At 42.4% G+C, this 25,710-nt stretch overlaps 1 protein-coding gene across 4 annotated transcripts in view; it reads right to left on the reverse strand.

Annotated features, from left to right (window-relative positions):
* Positions 1 to 25,710, reverse strand: part of tanc2b (tetratricopeptide repeat, ankyrin repeat and coiled-coil containing 2b) — a 242,485-nt gene that overhangs the window by 27,172 nt on the left and 189,603 nt on the right. For all 4 annotated transcript variants that reach the window (XM_034708630.1, XM_034708628.1, XM_034708626.1 and 1 more), the window contains 8 exons: positions 18,683 to 18,814; positions 7,905 to 7,943; positions 6,220 to 6,501; positions 5,895 to 6,019; positions 3,865 to 4,096; positions 3,470 to 3,639; positions 2,718 to 2,996; positions 436 to 603 (listed from right to left, as the gene is read on the reverse strand). In XM_034708630.1, coding sequence (XP_034564521.1) covers positions 436 to 603; positions 2,718 to 2,996; positions 3,470 to 3,639; positions 3,865 to 4,096; positions 5,895 to 6,019; positions 6,220 to 6,501; positions 7,905 to 7,943; positions 18,683 to 18,814 — 1,427 coding nt within the window. The remainder of the gene's footprint in view (positions 1 to 435; positions 604 to 2,717; positions 2,997 to 3,469; positions 3,640 to 3,864; positions 4,097 to 5,894; positions 6,020 to 6,219; positions 6,502 to 7,904; positions 7,944 to 18,682; positions 18,815 to 25,710) is intronic.

The following is a 25,710-nucleotide window of genomic DNA, read 5'->3' on the forward strand; positions in this document are numbered from 1 at the left end:
GTTTTGTTAGGGTAGTTGTAACAACAGGCATCAGAAATACCCACACAGAAATGATCAATCTTCTCTGTCATGGTCTTGTTTGATTTGTAGGTCATAAAGAGGCAAAGAGATCAATTGCACTCTGTTTCATAACCAGTGAAAAATTCCTCACTGGAGCTTTTTGGTTTGTTTATGATGAAAAAATCCATGAATTTTAATCACTATTCAGGATCATTTGTTAAGATAGTATACAGTTTAGATCAGATCATCTGTTCACTCACTGCAGCTCAAGGATGGAGAACAAACAGTGTAGCGAGAGATGACTTCACAAGGTAACTAAAACCTTTAATGAAACAATATTTAAAAACTAACCTCTTTCATTATTCAACAATAAGATAGACAACTTTTCTATCCACAGGATCAACAAGGGCCCTTTTTCTAGGAGCAGACTTTTACCTGCAGTGAGCCGCTGTTGATGGCCTGGTAGATCTGCTCGTCGTTCAGCGGATGAAGCGAGGCCACGGCCACGTTGAGCAGAGGAAGCGCCCGCTCGAACGACGACTGCGTGGGGAAGCGCATGTTGCACTGCAGCAGGTAAACCTCTGCCAGGTTCACTGGAACCACCTGAGAGAGAGAAGCAGAGAATGTGAATTGTGATGCTGATTTGGATCAAGTCTACAGAGTATAAATAATGCACTGTGTTTGAATGTGGTCTCCCTCAGAGAGAGGAATGTAAATTTATCTGTTGTCATTTTTATGGAGTCTGGGAGCTCTGCTGAATACATGAAATTAAATGAATCTGGAGCTGCGAGATAAAATATTTCAATATAAAATGCACGCTAAAACAATTCGTCTGCATTATTTATCAACAAGGTGTTTGGCTCTGACTGTCAAGAACAAGAACTTATGAAGCTGCTTTTGCATAAACAATGTCAGAGTGCAGCTTAATTAAAAAATGACTCCCCAATGCTGCCTTTGCAGATTCTTCACATTAGATGTGGAGTGAATTTAATTTTTTAAAGTCTGACAGTTTTGGTCTCCCTCTCAGACAAAATCCAAACAGCTGCCCCGCCCGGCTCCCCTCACCTCTCACCCTGTTAATACAGAGTTAAGCTGTGGGACGCAACTTGAGCCTCAGACATTATTGGCGAATTAGCAGCAGCCAAAATATGCTGCATCACCTGTCAGCAGTTCATGTTTGCAATGTGACCATGGATGTATAGATAACTATTACTGGATTCCATTTACACAAAGGCAAAAATAAAAACATGCCAATTCTAAAGCAAGTTCTGTTTTTAAGACAGAACCTCCCATCTACAGTTCCTGAGCTGATTTAATCATAATATCTCTTTAGAAAATTAATAATAATTATAATAATAATAATAATTTTTCAAAGTGTGAAACCTGATTTATACTTCCAATCTACGCTGCAGTATACGCCAAAGCCTAAAATGCACCAAGATGCGTGGTTAGCTGCTTCACAAGCTAGAAGTAGTTTCAGGCACATCCAGGAGCAGCCGACTAGCTGACCTCAGAGCTCTAGCTTGAGGTTGAACATGGAAAAGGCTTGGTAAACAAATGTCTACATGTCAACAACCACATTTTTAAATGAATCCTGTAACAGACAGGTAGCCAGCAGAGACAAAGCAGAACAGGTGAACTGTAGTCGCTCAGCTTCTTTCCCATAAGGAGGTGAGCTGCAGGTTTTTGAACTAGCTGCAGGCACTGAGTAGACGACTGGATCAAGCCCTCATAGAGAGAATGACAGTGGTCAACAAAAGATGTGATACATGCATGGACAACACTCACTAATTATTTGTGTTACCATTAACAAAACTCAGGAGAGGCACCAAAATAACCAATCAGTACTATCCTACTATTTCTGCACCCTTATTTTGATGTACTACCATCCCAACCTGGAGAGAGAAATCGCCTCAGGGGCACGGATTTAGCCTAATGGTTAAATTGTGCGCCCGTATCACGGGTGGCCCAGGTTCAATTCCAGCCTGTGTCATTCTCCCACTCTCTGCCAGTTTCCCTCTTCTACCCACTGTCTCTCTCCCTCTCTAAATAAAGGTGTAAAGGCCACAAAATATAACTTAAAAAGAAAGAAATTTCACTGTAGGCTCAAGTTAAGCACTTTGAAAGTTACTTATTTTACCAAACAACTGTCCTTGACACATTTTCAAAATAAAAGCACTGAGTGAAAACAAGGGGAACCTCTCCACAGAAAGAATACACCATGCTTTTGTTTTGAAGAGCATTCCATTCTATATTTTTCATGCTGATGATGCAGATGAAGCTGATACAGAGCCTGTGTGAAGCACCCAAGAGTATGGTTTACAGAAATGCAACCAACATCAGGGTGTACCGCACCAAACTGCACCCAACTGTACTGAACCAAACTGGATCACATGGTGGATCGCACAATTAGAGGCTGCAGGTTCGACAGTTCCTTAGACTTGAGGCATGTTTTCATTTAGGCTGAGGAAGTTTAATCTCAGCCATGGTTTCAGGATTTTTAGGAAATCAAGCAAAGGCTGCAGTTTCAGAGGCAAGTCTATATTCATGTATCATCCGCAAGACACCAAAACAGACATAAAGATTTCTAGAAATAGACTCCCGTAGGAGCAGCATATATTCTAAGAATATGATTTACCCCAGAACAGTTCAAATATCTCCTTTCAGATCATGTTTCAAAGTTAAACCAGAGAAAACCTCCTCAAATCTCGTCATACCTTATAGCTGGAGCTTTTTAGCACAAGGTAGCCCTTTTCGATGAGGTCAAAGGTGAGCTTGAGGTACAGGTAGGAGCCCTGGCTCAGGGCCTTGAGGTGGGCGCTGAGCTTTCCGAAGGTGGTGTTGTCCATCTTGCCGTTGAGCGAGATGTTGTTCTGGATCTCTGGGCTGCTGTGGATGCGGTGCAGGATGTAGCCCTGCAGGTCCTGGTCTATGGCGTCATTCTCCTCCAGAGCGTCCAGAGAGATGCGGTGGAACGGCAGTGCGTTGGTGATCTCCTGCACAGTCAGAAATGTTTCTGGTGATGATCTGTCCACAGATATCTTTATAAATTTGATAACAGCCTACATACTTAGTCACTGTGGGTAAAATGATTCATGTGAGGTTCAGAAATAAACTCTATATAGACTATGACTAACTGGTCTACACCTTCCTCTCCCTCATGAATGAAAGGTAACGACAGAGAAGACAAAGGAAGCACAGGTACAACAAAAAGATCTGGTTTTAAAACTCTTTCTTCTCTACTCTTCCCTACGCAAAAAAAAAGGTCAAAGACAAAGAGAGAGAGAGATGCTCTCTTCAGGAATAAATCCATCTCTGTCAGCCGCAACAAAAATGTGGATGTAAAACTTCTCCTAGCTGTCAGCGCTAACAGAAAGGCCTTTTAAAATATATAACACCTCGTGCATCAGATTAAATATGAAACAGCAGACAGAAGAAGTGAGATTCTCACTGAGAGTCTGTCCTCTACCTGCAGCGTGGTTCTGACTGTCACCACCAGTTTGAGCCAAGGAGGGAACTTGTTAATGGTTTTGGTGAGGAAGGACACGATGGTGTCTCCGTAGTCCGGCTTGTGGAACTCAGCTTCATTCAGACCGTCGATGAGGATGATGAGGTCCTCCTCTGAGTTGATTTTCCTCTCTGAAAAAGAAAGAGGACAGATGCTGTTTAGTGAATTTAAACATAAATGATGGAGTGTGTGTAAAGAATCTGCATGCTTCATTCAAAGGTACTTATTTAATATTGGCGACACTTTCTTTCTGATTCTCTGAATGCAACAAAGTCTCACTTCTCCTGATATCCAAAAGAAAACAACTTCTTCCACTACTTTTTGAAGCACAGTTTTTTGACGCAGCATGATTTCACCTTTGTAAAGTGCATCCAGAGGCTCCAGGACTCCCCTCCTGAAGGCAGCGAGGGGGTCCTGAACACAGGAGCGCAGACTCAGGATGCTCTGTAGGTGTGGCTCCCTCAGCAGCTGCTCCCTGTAGGCAACGAGGTGCGGCGAGCGGCACAGCAAAGCCGCCACATTGTGCACAAACTCCGGCACCAGGCAGGTGTAGGCGTTATCTGCCTGGCAGTAATGGTATGCCACCACCTGGGGGCGACAGAGAGTGGGGAGAAGATTGCAAGACAGGTCACTCAGGGAAACAGAAAAGGTGAACACTTCCTGGACCAGCCTTTAGGGATCGGTCTTGAAGTGACACGACACACTTTGAGAGATAACACTTCTATCTGGACTCAGTCGGGGCAGAGGCAGTTTTCCAAGCGTCTGCTCCGACTTCAACTCATCTGGGATTGAGTCAACTTCATGGTGAATGATTGTGGTATAATGAAACATAATACTTCTCGTTTCGCTGTACGGTTTCAGTTATTAATAATTCATCTCTTCCGGCTGCCAGGAGAGACTGATTCGGGGTTAGCTCATGCATGCTCATATGTTGGATGATTGTGGCACAAAGAAGTCAAGTGTTTAACTGGGAGATTTCACAGCCTTGCACTTCTTACATGTTTGGTAAATGATTGATTGAATGGATGAATTAAAAGTTAATGCATGGGCGTGAAGTGGGATCTGGAGGACGTGGAGAACAGGTGAATTTTTGGGGAGTTTGTATTTTTAATAGAATAATAGCAGCAGGTGTGAGAGGCGCTCCTAGGGACTGAGAGATCACACCGAGTTGTGATGTTTTTGAGGTGGGAGCAGTGATCAGAGGGCAGTGAGAGAAAGGGTGTGGAAAACAAAAGACTAATCAAAATGAAATGCTAATTTTTTGGTCACAATGGAATAAAGGGCTTTAAAATAAGAGGGGTGAAAAAGGGAGTGAGCTCAATTATTAATGCACAGAGTTAACAAGATCTAATAGCTTGGCTGGGAAATGGCTTTCTGCAGGTATAAATATTTCATAAGGCTCCCTGGCAAAGTTGTTTTTTCTTTTTTAAACACATCTGCATAATGCATCAGGCTGGGACCGGGGATGCAGATGGCTTAGCAGCAGGGGAGGGGGACCGAGGTGCAAGAGGAGACGGTAAGAAGAGTAGGAAGAAAGCTGCTTTCACACCTCGTACAGGTTTACACTGCGGGCAGGTTGGAACAAATTAAATGCTTCAGAACGCTCTTTAAAAAGTCAACGTTTAACCCTAAAAAGAGCTGTTGATGAATTTGAATATCATAGTCAAAACAAAGTCTCAACTTAGCTCCACCTGTCTGGAAGTCTACCTCTTCAGGTGGAACAGCTGATGGTGGCTCACATGAGGCGTGAAGCTCAACACTGGAGATTTCTGATCGCTCTTATTTTGGAAAGGAGGAATCATTGGCTCTGAAGCCACCTATGCTGTTACTAATTGAGGAATGAGGACATAAGAAGGCCACATTTTGCAGTTTTTCAATTAGAGAGACCGAGGCCTGAAAATTTCACGCTTAACGACAAACAGAACCGCTACACTCACAAGATAGAGCAATTATTGCTCTTTCAAATCGTGCATGTGAGTGTTTTATGGGAAGAATATCAACAAAATCGGATGAAAATGAGACCTGATGACACACACACATAGGCCTTTTATTTTTAAATATGGGTGAATGAAGGTGTGAAGAGGCAGAAATGTTTATAAGTAGTTTGAGGTGGTGTTCTTATCTTCTCTTATATAAATAAATGTACTCTACCTCCATTTTTCAAAATAAAATCCCTATAAGCGCACTAATATTTGTTGTAGGTATGTGTCTAATAGACTTTTTTTGACTCAAGGGGACTTAGTCTAAAACACATCCAACATAACAGAAGTACTTCAAGGAAAATGTTCTCACAACATTATTTTGGAAGTTTTAAGGTTTTCATTTCCTTGTCTCAAACCTGAAATGCATAAATCTGTGAGCACATGGTCACAGGTGTGCGGTGTACCTGAGAGGCCAGCCTCCTCATGCCTTCTTCCTGACGCCGCCTCATCTCCGGGGTCCCAGGGCAGCTGCCTCCTCCCAGGGTGCCGTGAGTGGGCTGAGGCTGTGTGAGAGGAAGCCCCTCTCCATCTGGACACACAAGACAGCTCAACATGCTCAGTGAAGGCTCCCAAACATGGCACACTCAGGCAATCTCTACATGCTGTTACTCTCAAAACAAAGATGTTTGTAAAGCGTGATGTCTTTAAGATTAACTCAAGAAGGTTTGTTTGTCTTTACAGTAAGTTAAAGAGTAGATTTGATTTTATTCAGAAAGAGTGTCTCCTTACGTTTGGGTGAGGCCTGCGGGCTGTCGGAGGCGATCTGTCTCATGCGGGTGCCGTGGCAGCTCAGCGCCACCAGGCGGGAGATGATGGCGGTCTTGCCGAAACCGATGTTTCCTACTACCGCCACGCCGCGGTTGGTGCTAGCGTTGGGGCTGTTGAGGTGGGCGTCGATCTCCTGGAAGAGCCACTCGCGACCCGTGAAGACCGAGTCCATGGTGATGCTCGGCACCTCAAAGAGCAGAGGTTTGAGGGCGATGTCTTGAGGCCGATAGGGTGCAAAACGCACTGGAGACAGAGAGATTATAAGTCAGAGGATACAGATACAGATTTCTTGCATTAAAATATTTGAAAATTAAATAAGGTCCCTGAAACATGTATCTATGAGGCACGTTTATACTTTATTTGACTTCCAAAATATGTCTGCAAACAAGTAAAACACCTTCATATCCATGCATAATCAAGTATTTATCATCCAGCTCAATACTAGTGTTCACATGTCAGAAATAGTGTCTGTTTGCGTGAAGAAGTTGCTTTAATTGGACTTTTCTGCACGATATGGTCTTAGATTAATAATAATAATAACTGATGTTTATATAGCGCCTTTCAAGAAACCCAAGGTGGCTTCACAGGGTCAGGTAGGGGGTCTAGGGGGTAGGTGGGGATATCTAACGGTGAAAGGCCTTGAGGAAAAGGTGCGTTTTGATTGCTTTCTTAAAACTGTCCAGGGTTGGGGCGCTGTGGATGTCGGGAGGGAGATTAACCTTTGATTTGCTCTTTACACTTTCAAAATAAAAGTCTGTTTATAGATTTTAAGGCGACAAAAATAAAAGCCATGAAAGGATTTAGATGTCTCTTAAATCAAAGATTGACACCATTTATCAAAAGTTGATAATCTATTTGAGAAGCTCTCTCTGAGGTTAGCAACATGCTACAGATATGCTTCATAATTCATCCTGTTGCCCCTTTAAATCCTCTGAGGTAGGTTACACTTCAGGCTGGTTTGGATAAATAAAAGGTATTTGCTTTGAGCTAACTTAAGGCTAAAGCTGAAGAAGAAAAAACATGCTGTATTTATTGTTGAAGGTAAGATTTTTCAGCTTGTGAGTTCAAAGAGAAGGACTACTTTAACAGTCCGAACTCGTCCGCCGCCTTCGTTTCGTTTTGTTGCAAAAGAAAACAAGTCTGAAGAGCATCTTCTTCTTCTTCTTCTTCTTCTTCTTCTTCTTCTTCTTCAGCCCTGGCTGACTGTAGATTTCTCTCACTAGGGGGAGTCACTAAACTGAAGTCCTCCAGAGGTTGGGCATCTTTTCAGCAGAACATACGGACCATTAAAGCCTAATGAGGGTAAAATGAATCTGGTGTGAACTTCTGAAGCTGTGTGATAAATTCAGTGTGAAATTAAGTCGGCTGCTTCTGGGTGTCATCTCCTGGGTCCGCTCTTTTTCAAACTGATCGGAGCTTTGAGAATAAAAACACGCTCTTTTCAGCGTGGTGTATCTTAACTTTAAATAATACATCAACATCTGGTAATTACGCCTGATTTAGACTGTGAGTGCTACGTGAATAATCCAAACGCTTTGCTGGCAGGAGTGTGTGTGTGTGTGTGTGTTTGTGTGTGACTCGACTAGCACATAAAGCATGTAGCCAGAGAGCACAGAGAGCAACACATGAAAATTGAAGTAACTTACGTGACTGGGATTGCCAGGCATGGGTGTTATTAGCGGAAGCTGAGACGAACAGCAAGCAAAAGACAAAGAAAGAGAGAGAGAGAGAGAGAGAGAGAGAGAGAGAGAGAGAGAGAGAGAGAGAGAGAGAGAGAGAGAGAGAGAGAGAGAGAGAGAGAGAGAGAGAGACAGAAGAGTGAGGGAGGGAGGGGAGAAAGAAAAGCAGTGAGGGCAGGAATGAAAACTGACAGCTGTGTGTCACAGCACAGGGCAAAAAAGGTGCAACTCAATGAATTAAAAAAAAAAGCAGCAACAGCATCAGCACATCATGATGTCAGAGTACAGGGAACCTCCAGACCAGGGTCGATTACTAATTGAAATCCTTTGAATTACATCGAGCGTATTCCTTCGCATGTCTGGAGGGGAGGTTGGGGAAGGTTTGCACTTTTGGGAGAATCTAATTGGTTCCATTGCGCCGGCCAAGATCAATCAATCCCAATAAAAAATAATTGAATCCAGTTCTAGTAATTCAACCCCGTGATGGGAGACTCCGACCTCAACTCCACCGACTACCAGTGTGTACTGCAGGCTCCTAAAGTTAGCCGAATTTCAGCATAAAGTGATTAACCAGAGTGCAAGCAAACCCAGAATTTAGAGTTATTAAAGAGCGCCTCTGGCAATCTGACATTTTTCTCCCCCTGAGCTCCTTTCTGATCTTCTACTTTTGGTTAAATGTGAGCAGAGTTTCGCAGTGTGAAGCTGCTGGTCCAAGGATAGCCAGTGCCGTAGTTAATTTCACACTCTGCAGCATATTAGCAAGAAGAACTCTGAGTCAGAGCGGGAGAAAGTATGCATCATACATTAGACCGATCAGAGAAAAGATGGGGAAGGAATTTTTCTGTGTGTCTGCAGAAATCCACCGTCTGTGTGCAGCAGGTACAGTGCTGCAAAGAGTATCAGCAGGCAGGGAGGAGGCGAGTGTTGCATTAGAGAAGTATATCTCCTGTAAATGACTCCAGTGTGCTGGATTAGCTGTTTGGCTACATCCCATAATGAGCTGATATCACCCTTAATGTATTCTTTTACTCCAAAGTGCTGCTGCAAGCATTACTCTCTTCAAAAAGAAATGATCATACTGAGAATATTCATCCTTATGCAATCAGCAAAAAGTACAAACAGATCTACCTGGAAGAGGGTGAAATGCTGGGCTCGTTTTTTGGACTGAATGCTGCATTTCTTACTGCGCTAAGCTGTGTGCAGTCAGTGTAACAAAAGACATTTCAACCTTTTTTCCCTTGGTCGGATTATTTTAAAGCCAGCTCAACAAACATACACACATACTCAGAGAGACAAAGAGACACAGTGACTCCTCTGTGCCGTCAGAAATTCATAAACTGATGTAATATTCTTCCAGTCGGGTGTCACACTGTGAAAGAAAAGGCCCTGATGCAACACGTGATGCAAAATGCAAAAACTACCCAATGCAGCCATTTACAATACAATGAGCACCCGAAGTGAGAGGCTGTATACACACAGCTACTCTGTTTTAAGTGCTGCTAATCCAATTATCTAAGGGGGGTGACTGTATGCCAATGTCTGTAAAGCTCTTTCCATCCTGGTGGAATTACTAAACACACCCTCGCAGTATCGGGCGCCATCCTCCAAATGGCAGAAAACGATTACACCGCTTTATGCGCGTGAAGTCGTGCAGCCACTACTGCTCCACTGTGGCAGGTATTCCAGGAAAAACATGGCAGCCATGTTGTGAACGGGGGCTGAGGGAGTTGTTTCCAGGACAGTGAAAGCGAGCATGTGTATGAGTGTGTGTGTGTGTGTTTGTGTGTGTGTGGATGGATGGATAGTAGTTGCTCATAATCCTGCCCATAACACTCCCCCTCAGGCAACGTTGAGCAAGGTATCACTCCCCCTCCCTCCCCTCCTCCTCCTCCTCCAAACCTCCAAACCTCCACGGCCAGACGGAGCGAGAGTCTCAGACGTTTTAATTATTCACCAGGTGAGGATGACTCACGGTGGATGAGCAGCATCGAGAAGGAGGAGGAGGAAGAAGAGGAGGTGGAGAAGAAGCAGAGGATGGGTGGTGGAGGAGAAAGAGGAGGAGGAGGAGAGTTTGGGAGAGTTGGCACAGAGTTGGAGGCTGGGAGAGGAAATGATGGGAGGAGGAGGAGGAGGAAGAGGATGATCAGTATGTTGTTTGGAGGGAATCTGGGGAGTGTAGTGTCGGGTTATCTCAGGTTAGCAGAGATTTTTTATTTTACATCTGATGTGTGAGTTTATCCAAGGTTTCTTCTCCTGCTGTCTGCTCTATCAGACATCCCTGTTTTCATTTCCATCAACAGTGACTGCAGAGCTACCACAGCTATCACATTCAACAGATCTTACATAATTTCTGTATTTACAAAAAAAATCTAATCTTATGTAATTTGCACAGTGGGCTTAGAGCAACACAATATACCTAAATGTGCACATTGCAAATGTAAGTCTTCAGAAAATGTGTTCTAATCTTCCTTTTTGGCTGTAAATCCATTTCAAACATACTATTTGTCTTGCTGGCACACTTTTTACTGACTTACTTTGTGCCAAACGACAAAAAAAAAAATTATGTCAATATGTTATATAAGATGTAAACGCTGCAGAAGATCCCAACTACAAACCTACATCTCACATCTTAACATCTATATCTGTATGTGGGAAACGATTGATCAGGGTAAGATAGCAGGAAAGAGATTCAAGCACAGGGTGTCAAACAATGTGAATAACAGGAGATAAGAGCCTGATAATCATCTGAAACCGTCACTGTCAGTTGTTTTTTTGCAAACATGTTCCTGCAGTGTCATCAAATCTGGACGTGTATCTCGCTGACGCAGCAGTACGGGCATCCTTCAGTGTGTGTTTGCTGTAAATAAATGACCTAACTGTAGAGCAGTTTTGAGTTAATCTGCAGATGTTTCTTTCTAAGGATACTCTTGAGGCTATGCTATGAATATTTTAAAGCTCCTGTGAGGAGTTTTTAGCTGGTTATAAAACAGACTGAAATTAACACCGGTGTATCTAAACGACCTATGAATGCTGACTGGACCACCAGCGAGAGAGATGGGTTATTTCTATTTGGTCATTTTAATGCATGTTACTGCTGCTGGGGGTAGGTGTAAGGTGATGAGACTTTGTTGACACATTTAAGGTTCCTTGCAGGAAGTGTGCTTTTAAAGACTAATGAACATTACAGTTAATCTTTTAATAAAGCTTAAATTCAGAAAGTTCCCACATAGCAAAATTGGTCTGGCCTGGTTTCTGGACCACAATACACTTAGACTCGGCCGACATACCGCAAAGAAAGACGGCCCTTAAGTGGCCCAGATATAGTTAGCCAGAGACGGCCCACACATGGGCCAGCTTAATCACAAGCTCAACCCTAATGGGCCCAGATGCGGCATGGACAGATCTGGGCCACATAAACCAAGCCACAATCGGTTTGGATGTGGAATGCCATCATATATACAATGCCATCATTGCCAGACCTGGTCCACATCCGATTGACATACCACTTGCCATGCCAGCAGTCAGCCAGCAGTCAGCCAGCAGTGCCAGCTTGACGCCAGATCTGGCCCAGACCTATCAGACCAATTTTGCTATGTGGGGTTCTGTAATTTTCACAAACAGCTGGACTCTATAGTTTTATTAAAAAAATGCCCAAAGATCCAATAAAAAATATGCAGTTTGTGTCGATTTTGGCGCCCCCTGTGGACAAACTAGTTTTGCTGTTTTTGTCCAGTATTATGTTTAAATTATGTTTGGGAAAAAAAAAAGAAAAAAATTTATGATCCTTGTCCTAGTTGCCTTTAAAGCAAGGATTGAATTCAGTGGCAAAAATCATCACAATTTCCACCTCGGTGGAGGATCTGCAGCCTCTCAGTTTCTAGCATCATTATCTGTGCAGTGACCTGAGTGGGCTGGGATGCACTGATAAAGAGGCACTGATTGGCTGATTTGCTAACTGGCTGATTGTCTTAATTCTCTTTGAAGGGGGGAGTTTGCAGAGTGATGCAGACAGATGCAGAGGTGGAAAAACACCATAACAAATATGGCGAGCGCTCCAGGAGAACCTGTGTCAGAAACTGACCTCAAACAGGAAGAAGAAACTGTGAAGTGTTGCTGTAATGGTTGTAACGGCATGTCTCTGAGTGGTATGTTAAAATTTAAGTGTTATTCTTTCCTACTCTTATTCCAACATCAAAGCAAAACCACATTAGTATTGGAGGGAGCACAATCGCTTCAAGGATGGGAGTGGTAGTGGTTTGCAAATCACTCCTGTCATTGCATCACCACAGGAGTCGATTCAAATCACCTTGTAGAAGTTATGCTTTCTCACAAGGTGGGCCACAGAAACAACGCAGAGGCTTCACTTCAACATTCTCAGGGTTGCTAGACTGGAGGAGGACTAAAGTATTCGTGCATAGAGAAGGAAAAACATGTTTTTCATTAGATGGGGTATATTCTCTCTGAGCAGCTTCTCTGTCTGTCTGGACAACAGGTTATACAATAAGACGAGTGACTAAAGGGGACCTGAAAACACACGTTATTAATTATTAAAAGTATCCTTCAAACAGATTCTCAAGAGTACTTTGTGACAGTTTAACAAACTGGGATGAGATCAAGTTGAACCCGTCTCCAGCTTTGGGCGGCCGCAGACAATGCTTGTTGTTAGTATTATGTCTTTTTATTTATTCATGTATTTTTAGAATATCCGACATTTACAAACATGAGTAAATATGGGAGTAATAAAACCCTCTGAGACTATTTCTGTCAACCAAAAGCTTGAACCATCAGCTGTCTTTGTGTATGTGAGCAGACGAAGAAAGCAACGGAAGCAAAAGGAGGAGTGGGGGATAAAGGAGGGTAAAGGAAAGATAAATGAGGGAGAAAATGAGTGTGCAGTGTACAGTTATGTGAGTTTGCAGTGAATAGATAAGGTGGGTGGTAAATCTTAGAGGTAGGCAGGCAGGAGCACAAGAAGGTCTATTACAGTCTGACTCACTCTCCTCAAAACAGCAGCACAGCTCGGGCCCCCGATGGCCGCCATCAAAAGAAGCTTCAACAAAACCAACCGAAGAGAGAGAGAGAGCTGCATCTGTCAGCCTGTTACCTCCTGACCAACACAGAACCAGAAGACTTCTTCTTCTCCTCTGGCTCATCTGAACGTCTGCGTACAGCAGTGTCTCATTTAAGATGTAAAAGCAACCAGAGACTCACTCTAAGACAATATGTTCACAATATGTTAGAGCGTCTGAGGCTAACTTGAAAGTTTAGTGCTTGAAATAGGACCTTAAGATCGCCAGCGTGGTTCATCCTCTGGGTACCATGAATCTCAACACAGACGTATGCCTCCTTTTGCAACGATAATCCAGGTGCTGCTTGTCACCATGCTGATTAAAAAGCATGATTATGACTCTTAATGTTGTCAACCTAACTGATGACAGGCTCTGTGATTGATTATATCTATATTCTTGTAATAAGCACCACATCACAGGTACATTTAAGTCTGCTGTGCCCTGTTTCTAGTCAATCTTTCATTCTTCCTCATTTTAATTGTACTTAATCTGTTTCTCTGCAGAGCGTGCATGTGCAGGTTCTACTTGCAACAAATACAGGAAGGGTAGAGAGATACAAAACAAAGATGTATCCTGACCAAATACAGGCTGAGTGACCACCAGCTAGCTCTAGAGACAGGGAGACACAGGCAGAAATGGCTGCCCAGAGAGGAGCGTCTATGTGCTTACTGCTCTACAGGGGACATAGAGACAGAGATGCACTTCCTCCTCCACTGTAGCAAGTTCTCTTTTGTATGAGATTCCCACTACAGGGAAATTGCTAAAAGGGTACCAAACTTCCCAACATTAACCCCAGAAGAGAAACTGTCAGTTCTCCAGGGGGAAGGGTCAGCAGCTCCTCAGGCTGCTAAATATGTGTCTGCCTGTCACAGCCTGAGGGACGCACCATCCCATGATATTTGATTTTAGGTGAAGATTTTATGAGCATACCGCATCAAGTGAGGACATTAAGATATGCTGTATGGGTGACACCATTGTTTTAATGCGTATAAAATATGTAATGAATATATTATGTAATAAATATATATGTCATGTATGTGTATAAATCGTATGTGCTTTGGCAACAACATGTCTTTCTTCATGCCAATAAAGCAAATTAAATTGAATTGAATTGAATTAAGAGGGGAGATCGTCGACTTTGGAAGCATCCTTCAAAATTCAACACATCTTTGGCATCATGTTGTGTGAAGATACAGCTGAAGATTTTAGATTAGCCTCTCATTGTGAGCAGCCCAAGGACACCTGTAAAAACCCTCATGCTATTTAATCACCATCTTCTTTCTACACCTGTCAGGTGAGTGATCATCTTTGAAACACAGAAGTGATCACAAACACTAATTTAGAGCTCCCATGAAATTTATTTTTGCTTAATGTTGTTAGGAGAGCTGAATTTAACGCTGATATTATCTGGCGCTTACAGGAGTTTGAGAACACTCAAACACAGACACATTAACAACCTTAAAATGTGAGCTTTCTCCTAGATCTATAATGTCATGGTCGTAAAATCATGAGTAATCCCAAAGACTTTGAATTGTATTTATTGCTCCATGAACCCTTGCCATAAAGACACAGATTTGTTTGACAACATGTGATGCAAACTTAAGTAAGGGATAATGTATGGTTAGCAGGTTGTTGGCGCAAAGCTTATTATCCGGGCACTAACTTAAAATACAAACACGTTGTCAAAAACATTGATTCAAATATTATTTTATTGATTTAAAATGATTTATGTTTACAGCTTTTTAAAATGAATCCCAGTGATTCCAGGTCAGTTAGCATTCCATGGTGATGGATTCTTATCTGCCTGTTAAATGTGTCTGAACTCTTCTCAGTGGATTGTTTTGACATGAATGCATGCGATCAGTTTGACTCTGGTGTTGCTCATGTTAGTGAATGTTAATAACTGCTGTCAAGGGGTTTTGACCAATCAGAATCAAGCTTCTTATAAAACCTTTAGATCAGTAAGAAAGCCGGGTAATAAAGTTAAATAACTGTCTAATCCTTGATCGGGGACTTCTTTCTTGCCGGTCTATTACCTCAAATTTCAGAAGAAAAAGGACTTTTGGAATTTGCCCTCCAATCACCTTCTGGGAAAAACACCTGTCTCCCTGCGTCTCCTCCTCTGCCTCTCCCTGTGAAACCACGGGAGCAGAGCACTCAGGGAGGCTCTGACACTGATCCGAGGAGGCAGAACGCATGCTAGGACGCAGTCGGTCGGCATGTAAACACACTTGGCTGCCCTTAGAGGGGGAAGGTTGAAACAAGTGGCTCTGGCAGTAACAGTGAAGCTTCCAGAGGAACTCGCCCCCCCCCCCCCCCATCCTCCTCTCTTCCCCTCTGTGTCCATCTCCATTTCTCTCCCTTACCTTCCCTCTTCCTTTCCAACGCGTCCTCGTTCTGCGTTTTGTCGGCAGAGGGAATCACAACGCAGCTCAGCCGAGTGCACTCACAGCTAAGTGGGGTCTTAACAGGTGTTTAAAACACACAGGGACGCATATTTGTGTTCGCTTGGATGGCGGCGCGCTGCTTTACGGAGCTCATTACCGGCTAAGTGACAGAGGAAGAAGGGCGAGGGGACACATAATGTTGTGACATAAGGCCATTTGGCCGTTTGGTGAGGAGGCTGAGGAGATTTGCAAAATCACGGAGGCGCCTGATGTGTGTTAGACTTGAGCTGTGTGCAGTGGAGCACAAGCTGACTGAATGTTAAGCACTGAGACAAATTTCAGCGTAGCGGTGACACAACCTGACAAAATGCTCTTGTGCATGGCCCCTGTCTCTCTCTCTCACACACACACACACACACACACACACACACACACACACACACACACACACACACACACACACACACACACACACACACACACACACACACACACACACACACACACACACACACACACACACACATACACATACACACAAACAACAGCTGACAACCTCCGGCGTCCTCCAGCCCGGCAGCGTCACTGATCTGATACGTGAGCATAGCTACACAAACAGACATCTGCATCTGAAGCGCATTGCAAACAGCAAATCAGCCGTCACTCTGTTTCTTTTGATTTTTAAAAATAACTCGCTCGTCATGCAGCCTCGCCTCGCCCCGCCGTGTTCAGCTGCTTTGAGTTGTTTGTGGATGAAAAACAGAACAGTGAACTATTGTTTGCTTCTGCACTGTGTCTGATGGGAAGCAACGGAATAATCGCAGCCTGACCTGAGACAAAAGAGCTATTTTAAAGTTTAAAGTGAAAGTAAATCTTCGCTGAATGCTTCGACTTTTGTTCTGCAGTTTTTCACCTGCGTGTCAGGGTAACTCGGAGTCTCACAGGCAGAATCTGTAGACTGTTTTTCAGACGCACACAAATCTTCTCAAAGCAATTATTCATGTTTTTTTTTATCTACTCTCAAATTATAATTTGAATAATTAAAGGTGACCATGACATTTCAATATCCGCCGTCTAGTCCAGCTGTGGACTTCTTGCATGTTATCCTCCCTTCTCTTTTCTTCTTTCATTTCCTGTTTTTGATCAAAAATACAGGAAAAAAAACCTTTAAAAGAATAAAAACTTACTCTTAAAATATCTCAATTGACTCTGTCATTGTTTAGATTTTGATTTCTTTTTGGCGTTTTGACCAGAAAAGTAAAGCCTGGCAGCAGACAAAGGATAAATAGATAGTGGGGTTAAGACACAGAGAAGGTCTGTGTCCAGAATTGAAACAGCAACACTGCAGTGGTACATGTTTTAACTATTCGTCTGCATCTTTCCTTCATTATCCAACAACTGAACATCGTTTGTATCTTTAAAGCAGCTTTCTCTCTCTTCTGATGCTGTCCTTTAAACGCATGTCGACTATTTTTAAATGATGAGTCTCTCCCTGCTCTATCTTCACTGGTTTGCATACTGACTGAAACTCTGCAGAGGTGATTTTGACAAATGCTCTACTTCTGCATGCTTCACATCACTTCATCTAGGATCCATTTTTAATGACAGCTAGCCTCAAAGATAACTGCAGGAGAAGTTCATCTTGTAGGTGATGGTCTGGTTTGCTTTTGCAGGTCACAGAGGTGTGATCAGGTGAACGGTTTGAGAGAAGTTTGTGTCTGAGCATCAGGTGTGTCATAGAGCTCACTAATGCTGCTCTCTTTCTCTCTCTCTCTCTCTCTCTCTCTCTCTCTCTCTCAGTAGCTGTGAGTTAAAAACATGACTGTAGATCTGTCTTTTTATCAGCTGCAATACTTTTAAATGCTATTGAATGTAAGATCCCTATTATCTACATAGGAGCAGGTCCCCTCGCATGGAGGCTGCCATCTTGCCCCGACATGTTTCTACAGCAGCACAGAACGGACAAACTAGTACTGCTTGAAATACATCCATTAGACGATGAAGAAGAGGAGAGTGGTTGTTGTGCGCACAATAATTTGCATTGATAAACGCTTTTTATGATAGAAACTGGACAAATGGAGGATCATTGTTTTCATGCATCACAAGAGCTACTTGTCCTCAAAAGACACTGACTCTTCACCGAGGGGAGGGGTGAGGAGGAGAGTGTTTCAGTCTAGACTCTGACTGTGAGATATCACTAAATACTCCCAATTCACACTGTACCTTTAATGCAAACACACTCCTATCAGTAATTATATTTTGGATATGCACCATAGCTTATCTCCAGGTCAAAACTATATTTTCACTGGTAGAAATTGCTATTAAAGATAACCACAAAGACATTCTTTAAACATACATTACAGACTGAACATTGAAGAGATCTGCGATAGAGTTATTCCAGGAAAAAACTTCGGTTTGAAATAAAAAAAATAATAATCATAATAATGATAAAATAAAAAAAGAATTACTACAATAATAATCATAATAATACTATCAATAATACAAATAATAATGAAAATAATGATGAATAAAAAATAATAATAGTAATAATAATAAATACAAAAAAAGATAATAATAATAATAATAATAATAATAATAATAATAATAATAATAATAATAATACTCATAATAAAGAAAAATAATTCAAATAAATTGTATTTATATAAATATTTAAGTTTAGTTGTTATCAGTTATCAGTCATGATTTTTCATTTTGAATATCTGAAATTAAAATTAGGATTTGTTACAAAGGGAAAATAGATTTATGAAATCATGAAATTATAGAGCAGATATCTAAAATGTTCAGTCTTAATATAAAGAATGAGGTCGTGGATCTCTTAAAGTGAAAGCCCAAAACACATGAGGGGTAAAAGTGACTTCATTTGTAACAATAAGAATGACATGGATATCTGAAATGCTCATCTCAGCGAGGAATAATTGAATCACAGCAATCTGTCGATATCCAGTCCAGAGGTTAAATGTTAAAAACGCTTGCCTCAGTCTGAGTGATGGTTTCATGCAGAGTTAAGATCTCCTCTCTGCAGGCTGAAGGTGTATTTGTGTATTAATCGTGGATTAAACAGGAGAACCCGGGCGCTCTGACTCTCTAAGGTGTTAACAGCCTCACTGCAGACATGAAGCGTTCACGTGAACATCAGCGACACAGACACACAGAGTAAAGTCTCTCAAAGCTGGCAGCTCAGTTTGACCTCACAGCTTTCAGCGGTCACAGGGGGGGTCTGTGTTTGAGTGTGAGTGTGTGCTCTCTTTAGCGCCGCCTCATCGCTCACCTCTCAGGTCCTGCCCGGAGCGACCCGGCCCGCAGGTGGTGCTCTGTCTGGGCATGCGCAGCGAGGTGCGTAATGGAGTGTGTCTCTGCTCATCCAGGTATGCCAGGTCCTCCAGGTGGGCTGAACTGGTCGCTGTGTGTTTGTGTTATAGAGAGAGAGAGAGAGAACGAACAGAAGACACTTTAGTCAGCATGTATATTTGCACTGGGAGGCATGTACAGTAAATAAACACATTACAAACACAAGAAGGTGGTTCTGGTTCATGCCAGCGTCCTCAGGCAGTTGTCAGCCTCCTGCTCTCACGCTCGCTAACTACGACAGGAAAAAACGAGCCATCCCTACATGGTTCTGTCCTAAAATCTCCCTCCTCTCAGTGTCTGTCACGCGGCACGGAGGCAGATGCCATCCGGCCCCTCTCAGGATTAATTAGCTCCGCAGACAAATGTCTTATTCATGGAGTGAGCGCCGTCTGACGCTGGCTGCCGATTGTTCACACCACGCTGTGTCTTCGGGGCCAACACTCGGAACCAGTGAATGTTAAATGAGATTAGACGCCGCCAGTGTGAGTAAGCGGCGGACCTGATTCTTGGTCACACCTGATCCCCCACGGATCTGTCAGAGGTGAGGACAGGGAGAGGAGCTCTGACAAACTTCCAGGAGAGATTGAGGGAGCTGGTGGATGTGTGTCCTATTAGAATAAACCAGAATGTAAAATCAAATGAAATCCACTCATGCAGAGTACAGGAGGAGTTAAAAGGATGGTGCTGGAGGGCAGAATAAAAGAGGAATAAATAAACCATAAACTTTCAGCGTGAGACAGCTGTGTAATAACTTTCTGGGAACCTGTTACTTCTAAAGCTGGTATATTTCTTCATTTTGATTCCAAGAAATTTGAGTTTACAACAACCGGGGTTTGAGTTCTGAAGTGATTTTTCACAGCGTTATGAAAAAACAGCTCTCACTGAGGAACTGTCTGAAGCCTGGGAAAATCCTGTCAACAAGATACTCAATCAACCGAATGATTAGAGAGGTACTGAGCAAGGAAAACATGGAGGTACAACGAAACATTGGTGCTAAATACTGTTTCAGTCACTCCGCTTCAAGAAAATGCAACATGGAGGATCTGTGAGGAGCTGGAGATCATGAGACTTTTAATGTAAACTAAAAACTTCTCTATTCAGTCTGGTTTATGTAGAGTTTAATAATTATATTACTTTATTGTTTTACATTTATCTTTATGTTTTTTTATTCTCTTTATTTTGAACTATTTGTTTTTTATTATTTGTCTACTAATTTTTAGGGCCTTCATTTTATTTCAACTTTTATCCTTAACCTTTTATTTATCTATTATAACTATTCATATTCTGATTGTTATTTTGATGCTATTATATATTTTTAATTAAACATATTTTATTGTTGCTGGTGTGCATTAGTCTCTACTTTAAAATCCATTTTTGTTTTTTAATATGTAGCACGTTTGTCATTTTTAATTTACTGCTTCTTTCTTGTTTTCAATCCCTGTAAAGCACTTTGAATTGCATTTGATTTGTATGAAAGGTGCTATATAAATAAAGCTTGATAGATTGATTGAATCAGCACCTAACGCAGAGTTGTTCCCATGATGCTACAAGTATGGGCAGTGCAAACATGGCAGTTAAATATGGTATTGGGTTTGAGTTAGTATACCAGTAAGTGCTGATAAAGTTGACTTTTTTGCTGCCTTCTCTGCCCAAATATTTATTACCAGTGCACCTAACACCTGGTGTTTCAGGCGGCTACAAGACCTGATTTAAGGTAAGCTACAGTCTCCTGTTTGCTGAGAGTGTAAAGTTAGTCAAAGACAGCTAAATGTCATTTTCTATCAAACATTTCAGGCTGTATTCGTAAAAATAACGTTAATATAATGAAAGTAGAAAATAGATGACAGCTAAATAAAGAACTCCAGCTGCACTGATTTCACACTTGACATTCTTACAAACACTTGACAAATGTGTCCTCTCATTGTGAAGATCTATTAAAGCTAACAACATTTTTCTTTCTATGACTTTTCTATGACTTTTCATGTCTTTAAGGCAAGTTTTCATGACCCTACATCCCCTGGAATGTCATGAAAAAATAAGAAAACCAATCCATGTCACACCACAGCATACCAATTCATGACTTTCCCGAAATGTCTCCAGGCCTGGAAACTTCTACTTCTAAATTCCTGGACTTTTCCAGGTTTGTCATGATCTCACAAACTCTAGGTCTCTACCTCTGCTCTGTCACTGTCACTGCTGTCCTGGATCAGTGCTGCTCTTAAACTTCACCCCACCGCCTCCCCAGTATCCACCTGCAGGCTCCGGCTATGAGATCTGAGATAAGATCTCATCACTCCTCACATCTCTGTGTGTAAATTCAAACTGTGAGGAATGAGGAGGTCGGAGCCTAGACGCTTAACCCAAACAGTGTTAACCATTTCAATGGAGGCAAACTCTGCTGCTGCTAACGTTAAACTCAGTTTACTTTTAGGTTAAGATCCTCATGTTTTAAACCGACAATGATAACAATCCCACTGGATCCATAGAGACTTAGGCTATTAAACTTGAGTAATTTGAGGGAATGGGCCTGTGTTGAAGTAAAGGTATCTGGAACTATTTTTGTAGCTAGTTTATAACAAACAGCTTCAGGGCTTTCTCCTGTATCTCTCTTTAAACCCCCTGTGATAATCTGAGTTGTGTTTTTTCATCCCAAGGGAAACATTTCTAGCATTTCATTTTCAGAAACTAACCCAGTGAGAGCAACGTTATAATGCCTGACTAAATGACAAAGCTACAAAAACAAGATCCCAGATTTAATTAGCCGCAGATATTCCTCTGACAATACCTGAAATACTTAAGGCTCCTGAGATCCCGAGTTAAATTCATGGAGTTAGGGGAAGGCGTGTCTGCCAATGCATGCCTCTTCTCAGTGAAATCCTCAGTTTCTCTCTCCAAAAAGTAAAGCACAGTAATCCCTCGGAGCAGCAGGCCTCTGAGAGCACCCTCTCTCACTGGTGTAAAAATCACCAGCACCTCAACCTTGATCCTCTCCTTTCATTGGTTCAAAGAGTGCGGTTTCTGTGCTACTGGAGTAAAGCTCAGTGAAGCAGAGAGCACGTGCATGTCTGTGTGTGTCTGTGTGTAAGTGTGTGTGCTGGTTACTGCCTGAGTCACCCCAGCCCTGGACCCAAAAATGAGCCACATGGGTTTCCCAACATGGAGGGAAAATGGCAGCTGAGAATGCTGGAGGCCTGGCCCTGAGAGGAGAGGAGGGTGCTGGTCATCAAACTAGGCTAAAAGTGGAGACAGAGGAGGCATTAATCTGCTGCTAGCTCAAGGAAGAATGACTCAGGGCTCCAGGGCTGAAAGGCTCCTTTTTTCTCTTTTAACTGTGTTTGAATGTGAGGACTCAAATCTGTGTGCTCATCATCTCTATCTGCAATGCAGCAGGCTGCTGGGGATCACATTCTCAGCTCCTGAGCCAATGCGCTGAGGCTGCACATGGGAAGAAAAGAGAAAAGAAAACCAGTATGGAAGAGGGGAGACTAAGGAAAAGAAAGTGGGAACAGATCTAACTGTGCAGCAGAGAGCTCAGCTGCTGCGGGTGGTGACAGCCACATCACACACTTCCTGTTTCAAAGAGTGACTGATGGCATAAACGCATGCGTGCACACACACACCCTCGGAGACCAGCTGGGCTGCCGTCCAGAGCCAGTCGCAGTATCAGCCCGGGAGCCAACTCGTCATCTCAGATATGAGGTGGCTGCCGGTGCTCTAAACGCCTCTCTGTTCTCCTCTCATCTCCCCGAGAGATGACTCGAGGTGATAAATAATGGAGGTCCCAGTATTTAAACAATAATGTTTCCGGGTATTACACCGAGTGTATAAGCTGAGGTGGGATCAGGGACAAAAGGGAAATCAAGAAAAAATGGAAATCAATGACTTGTCCGCCCCTGAAATTGAAAAATGTTATCTCGGGTGAGCTGTTATCTTCATTTAGAGACTTTAGAGACTATAGAGTCACTCACTGAGTCTTTAATACCCCTTTAGTCTCTGTATGAGCTGGGTTTGCACAATCCCCCGGCAGTTATATAAGCTGCTGCATTTAAAGCCTCCAGCATGGCAATATTAAAGGGTCAGTCCACCAAAATGAGTGTGATTTCCTTCTGTGGTATTCTACACCCATACCTTAGGGGGCGCGATGAGGTCAAACTACTGCATCACTACGGCTCCTCCATTAGGGACTGCAGGTCTCACTGCCTCTAAGTGAGGGGCTTATACAGCTGTTACTTTCTGCTGTTTTCATTCTTAGTGTTTCATTTATTCACTGACTTGTTATTTGTGAGCCTGCAGACAAATTCCATTGATTGTTGTGTGTTAGTTTTGTGTTTTGTGATTAATTGGGATCAGAGGTGGAGCGCTGTTAACTCCATAGGGCATCGAAAAGGTGGAAAACCACAGGTAACAAGATTACAATTGTTTAGCGGTTTTTTGTTTGTTTTTTCATCAGAGTCAGTTTTAGTAGTTCAGACTTTTCTTGGGTGAATCACCTGAAAGAGATCCTATACTGTCCTTAACACCTGGATCAGGGTACAGTGAGAATAAGGCAGATCCTGGTCTGATATAATAGTTCATGGATGGAACAGAGGGAGGCAGAAGAGTTGTGTATAGATTTATAAGGCGGCCATTCTCAAGCTCAAACAGATTTCACTATCTGGCATGATGATGATGATACAGAGTTTCCTGCTTACAGAGTTTGCCTCAGTTAATCTTAATTTCAGGTGTTGCTGCTTGAAGCTGTGGCTGCGGGTTTGTGTAGTACCTTCATGTTGCTTTTATCTGTTTAAGTTATTTAAAATGGGGTTAATCTGGGATATGGATAATTTGACTCATGTGTCATTTGTGTTGTCAATGCAAACTTCTGTTTAGGTGGTGTTTGCTGAGTGATGTATCTTTTGACAGCAAAATGTTTGCAGCACTTAAGTCAAAGGCAAATTTCCCTACATGTGCACTGTCATATCATATCGTATCATCCCAGTCGTATTGTTTTTGTTTAGTATTGAATGGTTCTGTATCGTATTACATCATATTATGCCGTGTTGTAGTGTGTCTTGTATCCTATGGAATAGTATATAGTAAAGTTAAGTATGACATCACTGTATTGGATTATACAGTGTGGTACTGCATCCCATAACATTGTATTGTATCATATCATAACATATCAAATCCTAAAGTAACGTATAGCAACATATTGTAACTTATCATACGTTTTACCAGGCGGGACGACCACAGGTTCTATAAGAAGTTGATGAGTTAATATTTTACAGGTTACAACATCTAAAAACACATCCTGCTCTATCACTGTTTCAACTCTGAATGGGACGACTACATAAAAAATTAACATCTTACTGTATTTAAGATGACTTGAAACTAGTGATTTCAACCTTAAACTCATTACTCTGTTGTAATAAAGTGAGAAGTCATTTTATCATCTCTATCATCTCTTCAGATGAGCTGCAGCTCCTCTAAGTCTCAGATAAAGACCTACGCTGCATCACCCTAAACAGTTTCTGGTGTCACATTAAGGCAAACATCTTGTTAATGAAACACTAGAATCCGATATCAGATCACCAATACTCAAACTGTACATGTCAGTAGAAGGACTGTGAAAAATCAGTGCATCCATTATCCCCAGTATGCAACTGATACTAGCAGTCTTAACGTACTCTTCACCCAGACAGGGAGAGAAAATATCATGTGACTTTATTAGAAATGTAGGAGCTGGAATACGGGAACTTAACCCACATTAGGAGTCCCAAATGTATCAATATTGATCATTAGTTTTTTTTAACGTCCTCTGTGGGTTACCCAAATTTAGGAAGCTTTGCTAGGTGATGCCTGAAGGTTTTGCTTACGTTTGTCCTTCTTGACTGGAAAACTGGAAGTGTTATTTTTGATCCCTGATGGGCATTAAAGACTCATTTTAAAATTCAACTCTGCTCGCCTCCAGTGAGAAGTATTAGCACCATGAAGGGAGAGAAAATTCAATACTGGGTCTTGGTTACTCCTTTCCTTCATATCCATCTTAAGCTCTACCAACGCATTGCCTTCATTAGGTAATAAAGCACCCCCCCAACCTCCCCACCCATCCTCGCTCTCTCCCAGTTTTCCTCCCCAGTCGCCTTCTGCTCTTGCTCTGTATCTCTCTCCCTGCACTTCAAAGCGAGTCTCTCTGTCACTCTGGGGGATAGAAACGGTTAATGCCTGGGGCTTTGATGTTCCACTGCTGTGTGAGCCCAGCCAATCCTCAGCCTGTGCTCGCCTCCCCGTCCCTACATCGTCTAATAATTCTTTTCTGTGGAGGAGAGGGGGAGATTATGAAACTCCCTTTCACTCCTCTTCCACATGTATGCATCTCCTGCTCCTCAGCACAGAGCTCCTGCTCTTGCAAACATAAATACCTTCAAAAACATCATGGTGTATTTTTTTTCTCTCTCCACTTCCCTCCCTCAGTTTCTCTTTACTTTATTTCTTGCATCATCTGCAGCTTAGAGTATATCTTTAAAGCTGTCTCCAGTCTCCTTTGAAGGTAAGGCGGGGATGAGAATCGAGGGTGAATCTCTAAACCTGGCAGAGTCGCTGCGCTGCCAGACAGCGGTGTCAAACCGCAGAACATGACCAGCATGAAGAGAAGGTCAGAGCTGCAGCGACGAGCCTTGTCAGGCACATTACAGTGTTTTGTGTTATATATACGCGCGTCTAAAAGTACGTGCACACACACTTTTTCCAGTGGGAGTGAGAGAAGTGCATAATAGAGCTCTTCGTCTGTAGCAGCCTCTCTCTCTGATGATGAGAACAATAACACAATCAGGCCCATTAGGACTAGCTCAGTGTTATGAAACTGACATTTCTCCTGATATATTTACTGCTACTTTTGGGAGCCTTTTGTCTTTCTCAGCCGACAATAAGAAACACACATCAATGAGACCTCTGTCAGCAACACAAATG

Source organism: Notolabrus celidotus, chromosome 18, assembly GCF_009762535.1.
Source record: "Notolabrus celidotus isolate fNotCel1 chromosome 18, fNotCel1.pri, whole genome shotgun sequence".
In the NCBI taxonomy this organism is placed as follows: Eukaryota; Metazoa; Chordata; class Actinopteri; order Labriformes; family Labridae; genus Notolabrus; species Notolabrus celidotus.